Genomic DNA, 21,521 nt, shown 5'->3' on the forward strand with positions numbered 1-21,521 from the left:
AACCTTTCAGGAAATTATTGTAGAGTGCAAAAAAAATATTTGTAAATTGTATGAACTTTCTGGTATTCCTTACAGTAATCTTTCAATATGTTGAAAGATCTGTTCAATCTTTTACTGATAAAGATGTTAGAATGGGAGGGTTGCCTTAGAATAATCCCAGTATTGAGGAGGGAAAAAGTGGTAGGCCAAACCAATATTTGTCTTCCTGTTTTTAGACACCAAGCTGCATGTGTGTGAAGTCTTTCAGAGAGCTCCTTCTTGAAATATGACTGAGTGCATTACTTTAAGCACAACTGAACCAGATCAGGAAAAGTGCAAGGTATTTTAATGCATGACCTGGTCTTTTTCTCTTCCACAAATCTGTAGGTTTCTTGGAGTTTCTCTTACTCTGGGGAGTGTTATTTAAGAGATATACTGCAGTATAGGTAGTACATCTGTGTGATCTGTGATATTCTTTAATAACAATTCAGTTCTCTTTGAAGGACTTCTTCCATCTGTCTGTCTGTCTGTCTGTCTCTGTGTGTGTGTGTGTGTGTAGAAAGACTGCATGAGCCTGTCTGCTTAGTTGAAATAAGTTATGCCTCTGTGCTGCTTCTGATAAAATGAAAGCAATTTATATAGTTACCTGTGCATAATAAATCAGCTAAAAGAATCTGTGTGGCAGGGAAGGCCAAGTAAATAATCCACTCTTTTGAGTTAGAGGCAGAAGGAATATAGAACATCTGGCTGTTACTATGACCACATAAATTCTCAGGAGATGTTGTCTGAATATTCATTCATTTGATAATAGGTGGCATTCTGTAAATCAGAATACGTCTTATTAAATAACATGAAATAGGGATGGGAAATCTGTGGCTCTCCAAGTTTTGCCAAATAGCAGTTCCAAGCCACTCCCTGGCTTGGAGTATGGCTAATAATGAAGGTGATTTGAAGCTATAGATTTGCCAACTTCTGAGAACAGGTTCTCCGTCTTGGATGATAATCCATGATTCTCACTGTACTTATGTAGTGACTGCTAGCCAGTTTGTTTCCAGCTCAAAATTAGAAAAGTACTAAAAAGTATAGTTTCTAATTACAGAGGCAAGTTGCATTTAGCAGGTAATATATATTGCAGGATATTTCTGGGTCTGCTTTTTTGGCTCAAAACAGCTCCATAGCTGCTTGTAAACTACAATACAAATGCAGAAGTCAATGTACAATACAATGAAGGCAAGGTAAACAGCAGCTCACTTAAACTGAGATCACATCCAAATTAACATAATTGAAATAAAAATACCCAAACCTCCAACATATCCTTCCTCTTACCTTAAAGAAAAACAAAAGTGTTCTCCTCCCCAAATGTTGAATGAGAGTAGGAGTAAAATAACCACACATGAACACACGCACAAAAACAAACCTGAGAGGTTTCTTGCCTCTTAGCAATAAATATCTGCCTGATTCAAACTTTATGGCAATCTGTAATTGTTAGAAAACCACGAACTGCATGGAAATGGGAAAGGCAAGTGAGCAAAAGCATGATTTGGTTGTGACATCTGAGCAGAGTCAAGGTGTTACTGATTCAGTTAATAAGATCCTGCAGTGAAGATGGCAACAGCTGCAAAGTTCTGAGCACCATCATCATCATAAAATAAAATATTGGGATTAGAAGGCATTACTTCTTTTTTTATCCTAGATTCAAGAGAAACCAGATGTAAGTGGTTATTCCACTCTTTGATTCTAAACTGAAAAAAGTATAACAGCAATAAAAATAATTTTGAATATGAGCAAAACACCTAATGCTTTGTAACTGGGTGTTAAATTAAAATTGGTAGGAAATGTTTTACTAACTCATTTTCTCTCTTTGCTGTTTTAATGGAGCACGCCTTTACAAACCACTGGAGGGTTGGTGCCTTGGGTTCCATCAAATGAGAGTCCCTACTGCCTGTTAAAGGGAGCAAGGAGGAAGCACATTCAGACATGCAAGATTTTGTTATTATAGTTTTTAACAATAAAAGTAATACTTACCTGCATGACATTGGTCTGGTCTACTTGTTAAAGTTACAGTTAAAGTTACAGGAAACAACTTTCTATAATAGCTACAATAGTAGAAACCTTTAGCACTAATCTGTACTACTACAGTAGTACTACTGTACTACTACTAAAAGTCTATTAGCCATGCAAGTTTTAAAGATACTATATTTAAACATATGGTTTTAAAATAATGGAGTCTATTAAATTATTGATTTATTGTTTAACATCATATTCCAGATAATAATTCAGGATTTACATTCAGGGTACAGTAAATAGCACAAATATCACCTCCAAAATCTTGGGGTCCATACAGCACAGGGTCCACAAATGTTGTAGGACTAAGGAACATACTTGGCCTTTGGATAGCAAGTTAAAACCATACCCTAAAAAATAATGGCTGTGGGCAACACAAATATTAGGTTCAACTACATATTACTTTCATTTAATTAAAATTAAAATAGAATTAATATAATTGCACTCCCAACATATTTCTTATTATTTTGCTGGTTCATTTATTGTTTTTTAATATCGTGCACCACTTGGTGTAAGGGAGACTTCAAGATCTTATAAACAAATAAATGTATTAACTTGGTTTCACTTCACTTCTGTCAATTTAAAAAGGACAATGGAGTTGAACTTGGAGAGTCCAGTCTGGCCTTTCTTGGAATTAGGTAATTTCCCAATTTAGTTTGTCCCCACACTTTACTGGGGTGGGTGGGGGCAGGATTATTTGTAAATGACAATGAAATGTAGAAGATGAGCAGAGGTAACAGGTGATGGTGAGGGGAGGGATTTATTTTTATTTATTAAGTTCCTCACACAGAAAAGAGACCTCTCCCATGAGCTGCAAAAGCATGGCTGAAGTTTCCAATGTGATGATGATGATGATGATGATGATGATGATGATGATGATGATAATAATAATAATAATAATAATAATAATAATAATAATAATAAGATTGTTTTGTATCTCAAAGGAAAAGCCAGCTTTTCTTTCTTAAAGTAAATGTTCAGGGAAGGAAGAGCATACACTAAATTACAAAGAGATGGCTTCTGTTTGATGAAGATTGCCAATTGCTAGAGCACTCCGATACTGGACAAAACAATCATTTCTGGGAAAGCTTCTACAATGCTGCTGTATGAGTCACCTCAAATCATTTGTTTATTCAGATGTTTCTGAATCACATAGAAAATAGCTTGTTAACTATAGTACCCCTAGACTCTATCCCTCGGTCTTCATACTGGGCCCTGTGTTACAATGACTAAAATGATGTGTGTGCGGTCTGCCTTCTTTCCTCCCTGACTGCCTGCATGTAGGACCACTTGTTCTATTCAGAATAATGATGGGTCCAAAGCTTCTTACTTCCTGCCTTCAGCCCCCTGCCTGGCTGCAAGGAGGGCTTGTTGTTACCGGCAGTGTAATTATGGGTATTTGGTCTTACTCTCTTCACCTAAGGTGTAATTTACTTTATATAAAATGTGACTCCACCCCTCCAAAGCTGGTGCATCCAGCTGCTCATCTTGTGTGCAAATTGTTGCTATTCTGAGTGCCCAGCAGGAGCAGGAAGGAGCCCAGAGAGTAGGAAGGAATAGTGCTGTGGGTGAAACTGAAGATGTTTTAGAGGTGAAGAGAGATTTGTCAGCCTGCCATCTCATGGTCTCCATGGTGTTTGGCCACTGATTTCAATGAATCTCCAGTTTTCTTCTCATATTTTATATTCCTCTCTTTCAATAGGTTCCATTTCTACCAATAAAATTCAACAATTGCATCAATATCTCCCAATTATACACCGTTCACTGTTGTTGACTCAGAAATGACCTCAGTGCCTTTTTACTTGGTACGTGTTGTGTCAGAAAGGAAAAGGGAGCAATTGCTATGAAGCACATGGCTGGGTTAATCCAATATTTGAAAGAAGATCCTTTATTTCACAGTTTTGAGTCTTCTGTGTACTAAAAACAATGGACCAAAAAAATATGACCAACTTAAGTAAGTTTCAACAGAGAAATGACGAATAGTAGTACTAAAATCTAAATACAACGAGATTAAAGTTAATTATAGGAATGTTGGGACATATATAAAATAGTAGCCTTAATCCACTTCTACAGTATGTTTCTTGGTATATACTATATTCATGCACAGTCCAGCCATACACAAATCCTTTCCTTTTCTCTTTTTGACACTGTGCCATAATATCCCATGATGTCTGAAGCACGTGATATTCTAACCTGATTCAACACTAGACTAAACTCAGCAGTGCCCTAAAAGGGGAGAACATTATGAGAGGGGAGGATGGAGCACAGAGGCTTAGGCTCATACATAAGTCTGCTTCTAAGCTAAACTGATATTCTGTCACATGTGTATATACAGTATGTCCATATGGATCTTATTTAACAGACTAACAGAGTTGGAAGGGGCCTTGGAGGACTTCCTGTTTATGCAGGAAGGCCTATACCAAAGAGCAGTGGTGGGATTCAAATAATTTAACAACCAGTTCTCTGCCCTAATGATTTCTTCCAATAACCAATTCATCAAACTGCTCAGAAAGTTAACAACTGGTTCTCCCGAAGTGGTGTGAACTGCCTGAATCCCACCACTGCCAAAGAGCCACAGTGGAGCAGTGGTTAGAATGCAGTACTGCAGGTACTGCTGCTGACTGCCGGCTGACTGCAATTTGGCAGTTTGAATCTCACCAGGTTCTCACCTTAGTTCTAAGTTGGTTCTCTCTATTAGTTTCCATTCATTGCTTCTTGTCCTTGTTCAGGTGCTTTGGAGAATAGGTTGATCCCATCCTCTTTGTGGCAGCCCCTTAAATATTGGAACATTGCTATCATATCATCCTTAGTCCTTCTTTTCATTAAACTAGAAATATCCAATTCTTGCAACTGTTCTTCATATGTTTTAAGCCTCCATTTGTGAGGCTTACATACCAGCCTAACAAATCCTTTCATCTATAGAATTTGTAAGGCTGGGCTAATAGAGGCCCAGAAAAAAAATCCCCAAAATAGGGATACTTGAATACTGAATACAGAATCAAAATAAGGATGCAATAAAGCATTTGTTCTACAGTTTCAAAAGTGCAGGACTGTTTTCTGTGCTACGTGGTTTCTGATTTTCATTGTGGTAGAACTAGTATGTGAGAAGAGGGCAGCCAATATAAAATCAGGATGCTACAGATCATTGGGGAAGGAGGACCAGTTTTGCTCATGCACAAAATGGCAGATTAACTGTGTGCCAAATAACAGAGGGTCAAAAACCCATTTACTCTTTATTCAACCCCTGCTGATACATGACAATATATAATGGGATGACAGACAATGAAGTCCACTTTTCTATTTCTATTTCTCTCTGCATGCATGTGTGTGTAAAAGAGACAAACACTTCTGTAATGATATTTCCACTTTTATCAGCTTGGATTTTCTGAAGACACATGCTGTCCATAATATAAGTAAGCTATATTCATGCTGAAACTCTCTTTTCCCTTGCAGGCCAAGATAGAAACTCATGCCCTTCCTCCAGGCCAACTTCAGAGGTAGCATCAGCAACTTCAAACTCCATAACCTCTACTTCTAGTTCTCAAAATCAGACCACAGTTGTGAAAGAAGAAATCTCACTGGAAGAACGTTCAACATCTCATAGATCCCTGATGAATGGAAATTCTTCATCCAACACAGAATCTGAGGGCAACTTCACAGCAGCAGAGGCAGTAACGTGTATGTTTTTCCTTCCAATCAGATAGTCTTTTTCCTTTTCTTTTTTAAATTGAGAAACAAAATATCCCAATAAAATAAAACAAAGTTACAAAATGAAAAATAAATTGTGGCAAAAGAACTTTTTAAAAAATGAAAGCAAGTGTATGTAAAACAGTGAGTGAATGGAAGTATCCTAAACATCTAAGCACCAATATTCAACATTTCTATCTAGAACAAATATTCTACAGACAAGGTACCGCATTTTTCTGAGTATAAGACACACTTTTTCCCCCCTAAAAGAGGGTGAAAATTTGGGTGCGTCTTATACATCAAATGTAGCCCCGGCCACCCACTGGCCCCCACCCTTCGGCCTCTGCACGTCCTCTCAAACGGAGCTTTTGGAGGCTTCAAATCCAGCCTCTCAAACAGAGAGCCTCTCAAGCAGAATTTTTTTTCTTTATTTTCCTCCCCCCAAAATAAGGTGTGTCTTATACTCCAGAAAAATATGGTAATTTTTTACAGAATTTTTTACATATTTTACAAAAATATGGTAATTTATTAGCTATATTACAAACAGTTGTAATATAGCTAATAAATACCATAATAAAATTTGGAAAAAAGTCTGTTATAGTAGTTTTTTTAACGGCCCTTGGTCATTGTTTGAAAATTTTCAACTAAAGCAATTTCCCACAAATTTAAATATCTCTTATCAACTGAAAGACTTATTTCATTTTTACATTCCGGTGGTGATAACAAACTGGGCAGGCAACTGAATCAATGATTTTTTTATATTTATTTAAATATTTTTATTTATTAGTATTTATTTCTTAATGTTTACAGAACGAAATAGAAGAATATCATACGACTTAGGAAATAAGGTCAATAATTCAAAAGCACGATTGATTATAAAAGGTAGTTTTTCAATTTTTTCAAAAGCTTGTGACCAAAAAGTTATGTGAATTTGGTACAGCCAGTAAAGATGATAATGTAAATACATATATTTACAATCTGCCAATATATTTGAAAAACATTACAATTTGTATTGTCTAATTTTTGCAGATGGTAATTTTATTTATGAATTATGCCGATGTTTAATTCTTGGTACCATGCTATAGAACAGGCGTGTCAAACTCGATTTCATTAAGGGCCACATCAGGGTTGTGTTCGACTTTGGGGGGGTCCATGGTGGGCATGGCCAGCTTGACGTCACTTGTGTCAGGTGCCTGTGGTGGCCCGAGTGCTCTGCTAGCGAAAACAGGCTCCATTTTCTGGCTGTGATGGCTTCCTACAAACCTCTACCAGTGAAAATAGAGATCAGGATGTGCCGCAGGCCAGTCCTTTGCTGTTTCCAGGGCAGTCCTGCGGGCCACATCTAAGAACTCCGCAGGCTGGGTCCGGCCTCTAGGCCTTAAGCTTGACATCCCTGCTATAGAACATTTGAATGCAGTTCTATGTTATAAATAGTTCCAATGAATTAGGGCTCATATCATAAACAATCCTCCTTGAACTTCTTAACCATTTCAAAAGAACCTGTTGCTGAAACCTTAACAAATTCTATATTAGGTACTATTAATATGACTTTGTAACATTGATGTTCTTGCTGTCAACAGAACTGATGTACACTTTTTTCAAATGCTCTCTCAATGGATGAGATCTAAATAATTGAGGGGGGAGGAATGAATGGATTTCCCTGATTTGAAATTCATTCGTTTGCTTTTTAGAAATGTTCATTTTTCTAATTTCATAACAGGCAGAAAAATATAAAATGCAGGTGCTCCAATACTGATCCAATTCATGGTGTCCTTTTACGTCAATTTCAGTTAATGACTGATTGGCTAGGTATACTCAAACTTATGGCAAACCTATGTCTTTAGTTTGGCAACTTTTAAATCAGGCTTGCTTCGAATATGTTGTATTAATATGTTTAATTATTAAAAGTGAATTTTGACTCATAACATGTAACAAAAGTGGAAAGGTGAGCTTTTCAGCAGGTAGAAGCTTTGAGGTGAGCTAGTTTGGGCCTGAAGGTTTGTTTTGGCTTGAAGTAAGGACAAACTTGGTTTTTTCTCAGATGGGAAACTAACAGTAATTGTCTAACTGTCAGGACTGTAGGATAAATTGGGAAATAAAAAAGCAAACTAGACGCAAACAGTGGCAATCTTTTCCTCCAGTTTTACTAAGAAAACTGCCTGCTAGTGTACAGGTAGCTGCCAGTTGAGCTCAGCTGAAGGGCAGTGCTCAGACTGAGTTGAGTTCTAAAATCATAGTATCTCTGCAACTTAATATAAGAATCAATTCTCTTTACTTGGTTGCTAGTATAATTTAGGAATAAAACAACTTTTATATAATGTAGCCCAACTTACATTATAACAGTATAGATAAGTGGTGGGTTTCAAATTTTTTTACTACCAGTTCTATGGGTGTGGCTTGGTGGGCGTGGCTTGGTGGGCATGACAGAGGAAGGATATTGTAAAATCTCCATTCCCTACCCAATCCAGGGGAAGGTTACTGCAAAATCCCCTCCCGATCAGCTAGGACTCAGGAGGCAGAAAATAGATAGGGGCAGGGCCAGTCAGAATTTTTACTCCGAACTATTGCTGAAACCCACCTCTGGTATAGATGTAGTTGAAGCCAAGTCAAAGGAAGGTCATATTGCTATTTCAAATATCAGAGTATGACATTTTTATCAGTGGCTGAGCTTTTGATTTAAAACTTTTTGCTACAAAATCTATTTTCCCCCAAATACTGGTAATAAAAATCACATTTCTTACATTTTCTATCTATAAATGTGGCATACAAATTTCCTTGGGTTATTTTTTTATTATTATTTTTTCAGACACCCCCCCCCCCCCCAATCTATTCATTTGAGTGAACTCTCATTCTTTTTGGTGGGCTAGTTTGAGAGAAGCTGTCTGTTGACCACATAAATCTGAATCAAAGAGACCTTTAGAAATAAATAAGATTGCTAGTGGAGTGCAGTTTGTTGGTCTGGTTTGAAAAGGGAGACTGTTGGAGGGCCAAGAAAAATTGTAATAATGTGCTGGGAACAAAATTCTTTATCATCAGCAAAATTCCCACCTGTAATTATCCGATTAGGGGACTCCCCACTCTATAATTTTATCCCTAAAATAATGATGATTAGAATGGTTCACCCATGCCACTGCAGTTAAGGGCATGTCAGTGTGTGAACCCATATTCTCTTGGGCTCCATTGAACTCAGCCAGCAAAAGCCATTCTTAAACTTGAGCTGAAAGTTTTTCCTCTCAGAAAGCATTTAGATAGAAAAACAGAACTTGCTCTACTTATTCTGCAGATATAGTTGTAGATATAGTTGGATCTTGCCAACCATTATTAGTAACAAACTTTCATGACAAATTGCTATTAGCATGCTATAATGCAGCCTTTCCAAAATCACAAAAAGGCAGAAAGGAAACCACAGTCAGACTGTTTTCAGAATGCTGGTGTTTGCATACCTGGGTCATAGATGGGTCAAAAAACAATTTGTATTTTAAGAAGCAATTTATTTTTTAAAAAGGGGGTGGGGTGGGATGGGGGAGACTGTACTCCTAACAAGTAGCCTAAGGAATATAAACTTGATTCAATTTTAATTATAATATATACATTATACATAATATATACAGTATACATAGGGTATATGTGTAGTAATATGCAGCAGTACCAGAGGTGGGTTTCAGCAGGTTCTGACCAGTTCTGGAGAACCGGTAGTGGAAATTTTGAGTAGTTCGGAGAACCAGTAAATACCACCTCTGACTGGCCCCACCCCCATCTATTCTCTGCCTCCCGAGTCCCAGCTGATCAGGAGGGAATGGGGATTTTGCAGTAACCTTCCCCTGGAGTGGGGAGGGAATGGAGATTTTACAGTATCCTTCCCCTGCCACGCCCACCAAGCCACACACACCAAGCCATGCCACGCCCACCAAGCCACACCCATAGAACCGGTAGTAAAAAATTTTGAAACCCAGCACTGAGCAGTATATGCCTCCTCTCAGTTCATATCCTCACAGTTATGAATTAAACAGGATAGTTGTGGCTAAGAGGTTAAGGACAATATTATGAAATGCAACCAAACCTTGATTTGGAATGCTTTGAGATCATCAACTGAAAAGTGTTCCTGAACAGGGGTCACCAACCCCCAATCCGTAGACTGGCCCCAGGCCGTGGCATGCCAGAAACTGGGCCATGCAAACAAGTGAAGCCCCATCTGTGGGATGCAGGCAGCATACAAAACCACGGCCCCTCTGGTCTGCAGAAAAACCTCTCTCCACGGAACTAGTCCCTGGTGCCCAAATGATTGGGGGCCACTGTTCTAGAAGTCTTTAAAATAAAGTTTAAAATTGTTAAAGATGGATGTTTCATAATCATTAAAAGTACTCATTGGCCAGAAATTGTTTCTATCTGTTCTCCAGGGAAATAATCCTTATAGAAAGCCAAATCATTGTTCCGTTCTGTTCTTTAGGGGGAAAAGATCTTCACAGAATGCTTTCATGCTTATTTCATGCAACCATTATTGATCATCAACAGTTCTGGCTTGTAGCTAAAAAAATTCTTTTGATGTTTGATCTGTCTAGTTTAGCATTCTCTTTTGTGTTTATCACTGGGTCTATCGCTGGGTTCGTAATGAAATTGTAAATGACTCCCCTAGAAGGAGAGTAGTTCAGTTGTGCTGCTTGCATAGAGTGCTTTTGCAGGACGGAGCATCCAATTCTATTGATCAAACCAAAATCAAAGCAACTAGATATTTTCTGTATTTACCTAAGGATGTATATTTAAGTGGAAACCACAATAGTTATGCGTCCTCCCACATTCCATTCTACTTGTTTTCTCTTTGATTCCAGTATTCATAATAGAGATTTGAGTATGAGTAGCACCCTTTTGATAGGTTACCCGTAGCTAAAGAAACTAGGATTGTACAGCCAGGCATCTACTGTGCATTTCCTGGCTCCTCAGTATCTTGACACAAGGAGCATCCTGTGCTTGAAGGCCATGCATGGTGCTCTCAGTATGACTCAGTGTGGCCTTTTTCATCTGAGAAGTCCAGGAGCTCTGTCCAGCTGTCACCCCAGAAAGAATATAGCTTCTGTTTCTTGAATTGGCTCATAGTGCCTTTAGCTTTCAACACTTTCTGCTAATTCACTGCTGCTTTACAAATCAGAGAGAGGAAATGTTAAACCTACCACCACCACCCCAAAAAAATACAAGATCTACCGGGGGGGGGTGTTCATTGGTTTTTAACCAACTCACCCTTTTGCTTAGCTCTGGTCTAACAAGATTGTGTTATTTATTTATTTATATATCATATTTATATAGCAGCCCATCTCACATGAAGGTGACCCTGGGTAGTGTATAGCTCTTAATTAAAAAACTAGAAAAAGGACAGAGGTGTTTTTTTTTAAAAAAAACAAAACATTAAAAGCGGGAGAAGATATTAATTACAGTAAGGAATTTTTACCAGAATTTTTACAAAGCTGCTTAATATCGCAAAATCTCTCCAGTCCCCTGGGACCCCTCAGGCCTGATAATATAGCCAGATCTTGAGGGACTTTCAGAATGTTGAGAGGGACGGAGATAATCTCACATACATACACATATAATTCATATGTATTTATAGTTCATAATTTGTTTAAATTATGCTTTGTTTCCTTCTAATATCTTTCCTGGCCAAGGTAATTTAAATTTTTCCACGGATCTGTCCATTGTCCATTAAATCAACAATTTTAAGACTGCTTCAACATGTTTTGTATACCCAAGAATCATTCTGTACCCTTCTGATTACAGGAACATTGAGACATTGCTTAATTATAGCCTTCAGAAAGTTAAACATTTGACTAACATTGGAAAAGTTGGGATGGATTTTTTAAAGTGCTCCTTTACCTTTTCCCCAATTATTTTGAGTAACGCTTTTTAAAAAGCTCAGTGTGTTCTGAATTCACATATTGTACTAAATCAACAGTGTGTTTTTGGTGGACTTTGGTTTAATGCATTATGTGAACCCAGCCAATTATGACTGATAACACTTGGTAAAAGTCCATGGTGTAAATGTGTGAACCAGGCCATTTTCTGTATATCCTGTTCATTCCAGATATAATATATCAAAATTAGAATCTCATCTGCGTGAACTACTACATGAAACCCATAGGAGTATGTCTGATTTGAAAATACATGGCAGAATTGAAACATGGATGTCAAAATATCATGCCCTATAAGGGCTTAGTTAAAGCACCGCCATTATTTTTCAGTCTTTAAATTAGGATTTTTCTCAATTTATGCTTAAAGGAGTTTTGAACATTCACAGCCAAACCACAATCAGTTAACAAGTTCCCTCCAACAGAGTGGTTGCCATTTAGATCTGGTTATTTCTTGCTCCTCAAGGGGCTGGTGTATATCATTTGAAATCCGGGTGTGCTGGTGATGTGGCAAATTAATCGTGTATACATATGATCTCTTAGCCATAAATATTTAGCAAGTTCCATTGAAGAAAATGCAGCCACACAGTTACAGCTAGACCACAGTTTATAATCACAATTACTCTTTTATTGTTACATGGTTTGTAGTAGGAAAGAGCTGAATAACAGGTCAGCCAGCACTGGGCTTGTCTAGCAATGCTCAGAGAAGAGAAGGAAACTCCTTAACACAGAAAAGGCTGCTCACCCAAGGCATCACATACAGCCAAGGAGTTCTGCTCTCACTATCGCCACCAAGGAAGACTTAAAATCAGGATAATGTTTGTATTTTTCAAGCAGTTTTTCCCAGATAACTCAATTTCCTTAAGGGATTTTTATTTGTTTGTTTTGGACTTCTGCTGTGATCCTAAGTACAGTTACTAGTATATAAATGCAATTAAAATTGAATGGGAATACTTCCAAATATGTGTTTCCTTTTTAATAATAAAAAAAAAAAAGCTGGCACAGAATGAGTATTTAAATTACACTTTTCATGCAAAACATGTTGCATTACATATATTCAATTTTGGCGTGTGGTCAATACAATTTTTTGAGTTTTAAAACTCATAAATCATTCTTAAGAACTCTGAATTTAATTGTTTATTACTATTTATTATTAGCTTAACACCTTTCTGCCTGATAGCAGGCCCCAGTGAGACTGAAGGTAAGGGAGAATGAATGCTTTAATGCTCTTTAAAAGCCCTGTTGATTTATAGATGTTCACTTTCTAGGTCTTAGATCTACATTTCTAAGATGTAGATACCTTAATCTACATGTTTAGTTTAGCTTTTTTGTCATATATAGTCTAAAACCTACTTTTAAAAATATCTATGGAAATTCTCAGTCATCCAGATCATGGTTGTCTCAAAGGTGCTTTTTCAAGAGGCAACTGGACTTTCTGGTTTTTCTTTGAAGATGTTTCACTTCTCATCCAAGAAACCTCTTCAGCTCTGACTGGATGGTGAGGAATGGAAAGATTTATACTTCTTGCATAAGTCATTTGCATTCTTTTAGAGAGTTGTTAAAGCCACCTGGAGGTTTATTTGTGTCGTCAGTGTCACCTGAACAGTGCAAATAGGTGTGGCGCCTTCTTGGAACTGTTGAAAAGACTGTGTTGTACTGGAGATAGATGATGTCGTATCCCTCCACATCTGTTGAGAGAAGGCTGTTCAGTTTTGACATAGATGGCCTCTTTGACCCTTCTTTCAAACCAGTGGTCCTCTTTGTCCAGAATGTGGACTTTACTGTCTTCAAAAGAGTGGCCTTTGTCTTTTAAATGCAGATGGACTGCTGAATCTAGTCCTGATGTGTTTGTTCTCCTATGTTGTGCCACGCATTTATGAAGTGGTTGTTTTGTTTCCCCAATGTACTGATCTGCACATTGTACACTACATTCTACACTACATTGTACTACATATACCATGTTGCTCAGTTTGTGTCTGGGTGTTTTATCCTTGGGGTGGACAAGTTTCTGCCTTAGTGTATTCTTCGGTTTAAAGTGTGCATGTATGTTGTGTTGGCTGAAGATCCTCCTGAGCTTTTCTGATATTCCTGCAACGTACGGAATGATGACGTTGGTTCTTTTATTATTCTCTATGTTGTCTGTTATGGAGGAGCTCCTGTAGGGTCTTTTTTGAGATTTGATGAGGGCCCACTTGGGATAGTCACTATTTTAAAAGACCATGCTATTTTTAACTTTTGGGGAAAAAATATTTCCAGACAGTAAATTTTTATGCATTTGTAGTATGTGGGAACATTGTCCTATGTTTGAAGAACTTTTTAGCTGTGTCAAACTTCAAGGGCGATTATTGTTAAGAGAAAAGAAATAACCTCATCTTTAGCTGCTTTTTTCTTCTTTTTCTTTTTTTACTGCTCCTCATAGGAACAGCTGCTGTCCTACCTTACAACATAATTATCTTTGATTACTACATCATGTTTGTTTGCATCTATCATGAGAGAAATTTATCTCTGCTAACTTGTGACCAACCTTTGTTGCTTACAATTGAAGCTGATAGTAAGGGAAGCTACTTCTCTGAGAGCTGACTCATGATGGAACAAATCATTGCTAAACTACTTCTCTGAGAGCTGACTCACGAGGGAACAAATCATTGCTAATCCCTTAGTTGCCCTGAAACAGAAGCAATAACATGAGGAGATTTTAATCATTGTTATAAAGCTTTACTTCATCTATGAGTTAAAATTCAAAAGGATCTTAGTCACAGGAAAGGACATTGCTGGAGACCGTTTTCAGTTACATGTCTAGCTAATAGATTTAATTGCAGTAAGGACTGTAGAGGGAAAGCAGACTTTAAAAATAACTAGAGTTATTTCTCAGAATGCTTTCTGAGAAATTAAAGCCAATAAAATGATTGCTCCAGGAGAAAGTTATGCATAGGGGAAACAATACAAAAGAATAGATATAATTCAAGAAACAGAAATAATTCCAAGAAATCTATTCTCTTTTGGTCCAAAGAAGAAAATGCCATTATCAAAAATGATAGCGCAGAAGTTTGACTCAAAATAAGATAAATCTCATGTCCCAAATGAGCTTTTTCAAGAGGCAACTGGACTTTCTGGGTTTTCTGGTTTTAAAAAAACATCCAGAAAGTCCAGTTGCCTCTTGAAAAAGCACCTTTGGGACAACCATGACCTGGATGACTGAGAATCCCCATAGACATAAATCTCTGTGTACATCCACTCCCAACTTAATCTTGTGGAAGCTACAGTTACAATTTTATGCTGTCCTATTTGTATGTCTGTTTTGATCAGACTTTTGTATTTGTATGTCTTTTGAATTATCAAAAGATAATTCCTGAGTTTGAAACTAAGGGTAAAAAAATTAGCCACAGATTCTACTGATTACTCTGCTTCTATCCAATTTTGCATAGGTATAGATATTACATAAAGTCTGGTTAAAATTTTGGGTTTGTTTGTTTTTTTCATTTTTTTAAAAAAATGTATGCATCAACTGGTGAATTAACTTAAAATTCTGTGATAATAATTGAAAAAAAAAATACATCCAGGAAATTGAAAGAAATCCAGATGGTGAGCATTTCATTGACACTGAATAAAAGCAAGGTGATTTGCTGTTTAAAGTTTATTTCCTTTTCAAACAGTTTATGTTATCTATCAAGTCAAGATGTATACAAAGCTTGGTACGTTGACTTAAACAATTAGGATTTTTTAAAAGAAAAAATTGTCTTTCCTCCTATAACAGGTCAGCCTCAAAGCCGAGTCACTGTCCAGATTCCTTCAGACTTGACTTGTGTCCCATTGCTACAAAATGGTGCTGGATATATATCAGATGACCTCAGCAATTCTAAGGGAGAGGCTGGCAATGGGATCTTATGTTCCGAACTTAGATCACTGTCAAGTTCCCAGAAGCCTCATCGGAAACTGCAGTCCCATCACTCCATCAACAGCCATATCAGCAAAAAAAGCAAGAGCAGCTCCAAATCAGCATCCTCTCAGATCCCTACTGAAGCACAGGAAGGTATCTCTCTGCTTGCATGACTATTTTCACTTACTTGGTCCTCTAAATGAGAGAGACCATGTTCCTACTTGGTTTTTTTTTTTATTGTGACACAATCCAAGAACAGTCTCCAGGACTGTAAAATGGGTTAGACTTTGACCCCCATCCCCTTCAAGGAGTTTTTTGTAACCTTAGTAACTTTAATACTAAGGTCGTGCCAAGGATTTTGTCCAGTATCTGCACGATAAAATCACTCAGATTCGGGAAGGCTTGGTCTCTGACTGGGTAGGTACAGACGGGATGATGGGTGTCGGTCTTGAGACTGCCATTTGGGAGGAGTTCGACCCTGTTGCTCCCGAGGACATGGACAGGATACTGGGGCAGCTGAACGCGACCACATGTTTATTGGACCCGTGTCCCTCCTGGTTGGTGCTGGCCTCCCGGGAGGTTACGCGAGGCTGGCTCCAGGGTATTATCAACGCTTCCTTGAGCGAGGGTGTCTTGCCATCCGCCTTGAAAGAGGCGGTGGTGAGGCCCCTCCTCAAGAAGCCTGCTCTGGATCCAGCTGTTTTGGCTAACTATCGTCCGGTCTCCAACCTTCCCTTCTTGGCGAAGGTTGTTGAGAGTGTGGTGGCGCAACAGCTTCCTGGGTACCTGGATGAAGCTGTCTATCTGGATCCGCTCCAGTCCGGCTTCAGGCCTGGGTACAGCACGGAAACGGCATTGGTCGCATTGGTGGATGATCTCTGGAGGGCTCGGGATAGGGGTTGTTCCTCTGTCCTGGTCCTGTTAGATCTCTCAGCGGCTTTTGATACCATTGACCATGGTATCCTGCTGCGCCGGTTGGAGGGGTTGGGAGTGGGGGGCACTGTTTTGCGGTGGTTCTCCTCCTATCTCTCTGACCGGTCGCATTCAGTGTTGGCAGGGGGGCAGAGGTCGACCCCGAGGCGCCTTGTTTGTGGGGTGCCTCAGGGGTCAGTCCTCTCGCCCCTTCTGTTCAACATTTATGTGAAGTCGCTGGGTGAGATCATCCATGGCTTTGGGGTGGAGTTCCATCAGTACGCTGATGATACGCAGCTGTACATCTCCACCCCAGGCCATCCCAACGATGCCCTTGAAGTGATGTCCCAGTGCCTGGAGGCCATGCGGATCTGGATGGGGAGTAACAGGCTCCGACTCAACCCTTCCAAGACCGAGTGGTTGTGGCTTCCGGCGTCCCGATATAGCCAGCTGGTGCCATCGCTGGCTATTGGGGGCGAGTTATTGGCCCCCACGAATAGGGCTCGCAACTTGGGCGTCCTCCTGGATGCACAGCTGTCTTTAGAAGAGCATATGACGGCCATGGCCAGGGGGGCTTTTTATCAGGTCCGCCTGATTCGCCAATTGCGTCCCTTTCTGGATCGGGATTCCTTACGCACAGTCACTCAGGCACTCGTCACTTCCCGCCTGGACTACTGCAATGCTCTCTACATGGGGCTCCCCTTGAGGAGTACCCAGAGGCTCCAACTGGTGCAGAATGCGGCCGCATGGGGGATTATGGGAGCGAGGGGTCGCTCCCATGTGACACCTCTCCTGTGTGAGCTGCATTGGCTTCCAGTGGTCTTCCGGGTGCGCTTCAAGGTGTTGGTTACCACCTTTAAAGCGCTCCATGGCATAGGACCTGGGTATTTGCGGGACCGCCTTCTGCCGCCGATAGCCTCCCACTGACCAGTACGCTCCCACAGAGAGGGACTCCTCAGGTGCTGTCGGCCAGGCAATGTCAGCTGGCAACCCCCAGGGGGAGGGCCTTCTCTGTGGCAGCTCCCGCCCTCTGGAACGATTTGCCCCCAGAGATAAGAAGGATATCGGATATCCGGGTCTTTCGCCGTGCCCTGAAAACTCTTCTTTTCCAGCAAGCAGGGCTGGCGTGAACCCCGCCCCTTTTTTAGTTTTTAATTGTTATTAATTGTTTAATTTTAATCTGTTAATGGGTTTTAATTCGCATTGTTTTAATTCGGGCCAAAGTATATAATTCTTTTAATTAATTTTAAATTTTGTATTGTTATGTATTTTAGTTCTGGCTGTGCACCGCCCTGAGTCCACTAGGAGAAGGGCGGTATATAAATCGAATTAATAATAATAATAATAATAATAATAATAATAATAATAATAATAATAATAATAATAATAATAATAATAATATGCATAGACTTCAACTCCCAGGATTTCCCTAGTCAGCCATGTTCAGTGGAGGGATTCTGGGAGTTGACGTCCACACATCTTAAAGTTGCCAAGATTGAAAAAAACTGCTTTGGAGGGAAATCAGGTGATTGCAGAGATTTAAAACAGGAGGAATAGAGGCAGAAGAGGTATAATGAAGGCATATAGGATGAGAAAGAGAAAAGCATGGTTCTCATCCAACCTCAAAGATTGAAGAGCTTGTTCATTTACATTATTTTGGATTTCCCTCCCCTTTCAGAATTTGGTTAATTAAGATAGGATAACGGCTCTAAATCTTCAACCAGTTCTTCACCTTAGAAGATTATTAAGAACTGGGCCTGCTTTTTAAAACACGAGTCCTTGATCCCACAACATTAGTATCCTTTCCATTCAGATTTATCCACTGACATGGCCAAAAGATGGTGGAAAACATCCTGTATCTTTTGGACTGAGGGAATTACTTATATGTCCACTGTCCTCGAAAGCATTAACTCAAAATAGGAAAGTTCTGGGTAGTCTTGCCTTTATTCTTTTATCTTTAATTATGTCTGTGTCCCTGTATGGGAATAGCATTTCGGGAATCACAATAGAGCAATTTTGCTGTGTATAAACATAAGTTTGGGAAATGTTTTCTGCTTTTGAAACTAGGCAGGTCAGGAGTTTGAATTCCATTGCTCCTTTCTGTGTTTTGTCTACACACTTGCATTTTGTTTTTCAATATAAATGCCAAACTCCTGCTTCATTGTGTATTTTCCTCACCCTTGCAAATTGCATTCCTGAGTGTATTATGTTTTTTAAAAAACAAAACAAAACATGGTATCTAGAAGGCACTGTACAAATAGGGGAAGACAGTTAAAAAGAGAATAAGTATTCTAATTAAATGCTCATTTATTTATGAGACGATTTAGGAGAATTGCAGTTGAAGCTCCACAACTATTCGCAATTCTGGAATCTTTCTTTTTTGCACTCTTTCTCTCCTGCCACAATTCCCAAATGTTAGTTGAATGGTTTCCTGTCATTTCAATGTGGGAAATGCAGATGTGTTATAACCACTCATGCAGCAATCATTCAAACTTGCAACTATGCTGAATAGGGAAGACTTATGACCAGATCTCGGAGCTCTGGTCATCGTAATATCCCCACGGTCACATCATCATCGTCTGGGGGTTTGGCATGTGCCTCACAATTATGGTATCATAGTGAGCAGGAGCCTAGCATTCACAATTTCCAACATTCCCTATCAGCTTCCCACAAGTGAAGTCAGCAGGAAATCATGGTAGCGTAGTCACATGACATCACGCTTTAAGACTGTGTTGCTTAGTGACAGCAATTCTGGTCCCAACTCCCAAGTTCAAGGACTACCTATACAACAAAACTGTTATGAAAATCTTAATATAGGCATCATCTCTATTCAAGGGTTCCAAAAACAAAGCACCTTGGGAAGTCCAAGGTCCTGACCTCAAGTGAAATCAGCCAAAAGTGAGAGTTTTATATTGAATTTCCAGTCAGCCTGGATTCTTCCTGCAGGAGATCAGTGCTATGTGAACAATATCCTTCAAGAACAAGGATATATCTGGCGCATCCTATAGAGATTTTATAGCCACTTGTCCTTAAAACTCTCTCAAAATCAAGAAAGAAACAAGTACCTTCTGCACAAGGATCTCATCCAACATCACACCATCCATTGTAATCAGTACTCCCCCAATTTTTTTCCCAATCTTTTTTTTAAAACACTGATTTTAGACCTTAATGTTGTTTTAAGATATTTTTAAGACATACTTACATTCTTGAATTTACTGGGGGATAGTAGTTATTCTGCCAGAGAAGCCCAATGGCAGTTGTTTCCAAGAAATTGATGGAAGAACTCTTACTTATCATCTTTCTGAGAAGTATAGAATATCTGGCCCATCATGAAATTTGCTATATACCATTGGCAATGTGTGGTATGTTTGAAAGGAAAGTCCTGCACGCCCTCAGGGTTCTGTAAATTATGTCTGGGGAATTCTGCCAGAAGAGCTAATGCTAGTGACATGGAGTGGCTTTAGTTCTGCAAAAATCTAGGAAGGCTACAAATACCCCTGTCAGTGCTATAAATAGTGAGACCAGGAAGGTTTCATCAAAAATCATCCCTACTACCTCTGGAATTTTATTGAGAGCTCAGAAGGCATTATCCTCTATTTAGTACTCTCCTGCATTTTCTTAGTATTTCTCCACCCTCCCCTGTTTACCTTTCACAGAAAATCTGTAAAGTATAGAAAGATGGACTAGCAATACTGTTGATTGATAGTACCATGAGCTGTGCATCTGGAAGTACACCAGACTTGCAATCAAAGCTGCCAAAAAAATATTAGTTTTTGCATCCCAAATAATCACCTACTCACTCATGCATTCAGCCCCTTCAAAGGCCACTAGTTTCTATCCTGATCAATGGAAGCAAGAATTTTATATTATGAGGTCCAGCCATCACCACTCCCATTTGCATCTGCAGGGTATTTACAAAATCTCTTAAAGCTGGTCCTAGGAGCTTTTAGATGCTGGTATGCAATTGGTTTATTTCAACATTAGTGCTTTTCTTGGCATCCTTAGAGCTTCAGAGTGATGCCTTTGCAGCACCCTGCTGTGCTCTAGCTGTGCAAAAAGTTGTCCTTCATTTCTTCTTCCTTCCAATTTTGATCCAGCCTTCCTGCCCTATTTCAGCCTCTTATGCTTGGCTATCTGTGGCCTGCTTTTGATAGTCTTGTCTCTTTCTGATTCCAGACTGCTGCGTCCACTGTATTCTCTCCTGCCTCTTCTGTGAGTTCCTGACCCTCTGCAACATCATGCTGGACTGTGCCACTTGTGGCTCCTGCAGCTCTGAGGATTCTTGCATCTGTTGCTGCTGCTGTGGCTCTGGGGAATGTGCTGATTGTGACCTGCCCTGTGACATGGATTGTGGCATCATTGATGCCTGCTGCGAGTCAGCTGATTGTCTGGAGATCTGCATGGAGTGCTGTGGCCTTTGTTTTTCTTCCTGAAGTCAAATCTTGATCCTCCAATGGGAGCTCCAAGTGGGACCCTTAGGGGGAAACTGTGCTAATTAAGTCTCTGTTGTTCTTCTTTAGTTATCAGATGGCTGAGGTTTGAGAAGTTCCAAGTTTGAAACCAGAGACCTGAATAGAAGAATTGACAGAGTTAATTCTATTGGATTCAATTCTGGGCTCAGAAACTATTTAGAAGATGTGGTTCTTTTTTTCCCCAGACTGCAACGAAAAGTTTGAAGAAGTAGCAGGATATCTCCATATAGTCATCGTCTTTATTCTTTCTCTTTGCTGTCACATCAGAACTTTCCACATGGAGGCTGGGGAATAGCAGTGTTCCTGCTGCCTGAGCCAAATACCAGAGAAGAATAGTTGCACGACTAGCTATGCCGGTTGGTTGAGATCTGAAGGAATTACACAATGCCAAAGATCATTGCAGACATGCCCAAGCGGTGTTTAGTATGACAGTAAGTTGTTCCACCTACTGGTCCAGCTGCAGGGGTTGTTCTAACTCTGGCAGTTACTGCTGCCTTATCTGATGCCCACTAGTTGGCAATTATCTGTCTCCTGGGCATCCAAAGCAATGGCAGCTCACCTAATGTTTTCATGCAGTTGTTCTGGATTTATCTCTGGCACACCAGCTAAATTCTTCCAGTAACGTGATGCAGGGAA

The 21,521-nt window shown here is 39.4% G+C and overlaps 1 protein-coding gene across 1 annotated transcript in view; it reads left to right on the forward strand.

Annotated features, from left to right (window-relative positions):
* MDFI (MyoD family inhibitor) overlaps positions 1-20,846 on the forward strand; it is a 53,847-nt gene extending 33,001 nt beyond the window's left edge. Inside the window, exons 2-4 of the mRNA XM_070939729.1 lie at positions 5,497-5,721; positions 15,379-15,654; positions 20,590-20,846. Of these exons, the coding sequence (XP_070795830.1) occupies positions 5,497-5,721; positions 15,379-15,654; positions 20,590-20,846 (758 nt within the window). The remainder of the gene's footprint in view (positions 1-5,496; positions 5,722-15,378; positions 15,655-20,589) is intronic.
* The last annotated feature ends 675 nt before the right edge of the window (positions 20,847-21,521 follow it).

This window comes from Pituophis catenifer, unplaced genomic scaffold (genome assembly GCF_029215685.1).
Source record: "Pituophis catenifer annectens isolate HBS135680 unplaced genomic scaffold, rPitCat1.0.hap2 SCAF_3, whole genome shotgun sequence".
Lineage (NCBI taxonomy): Eukaryota > Metazoa > Chordata > Lepidosauria > Squamata > Colubridae > Pituophis > Pituophis catenifer.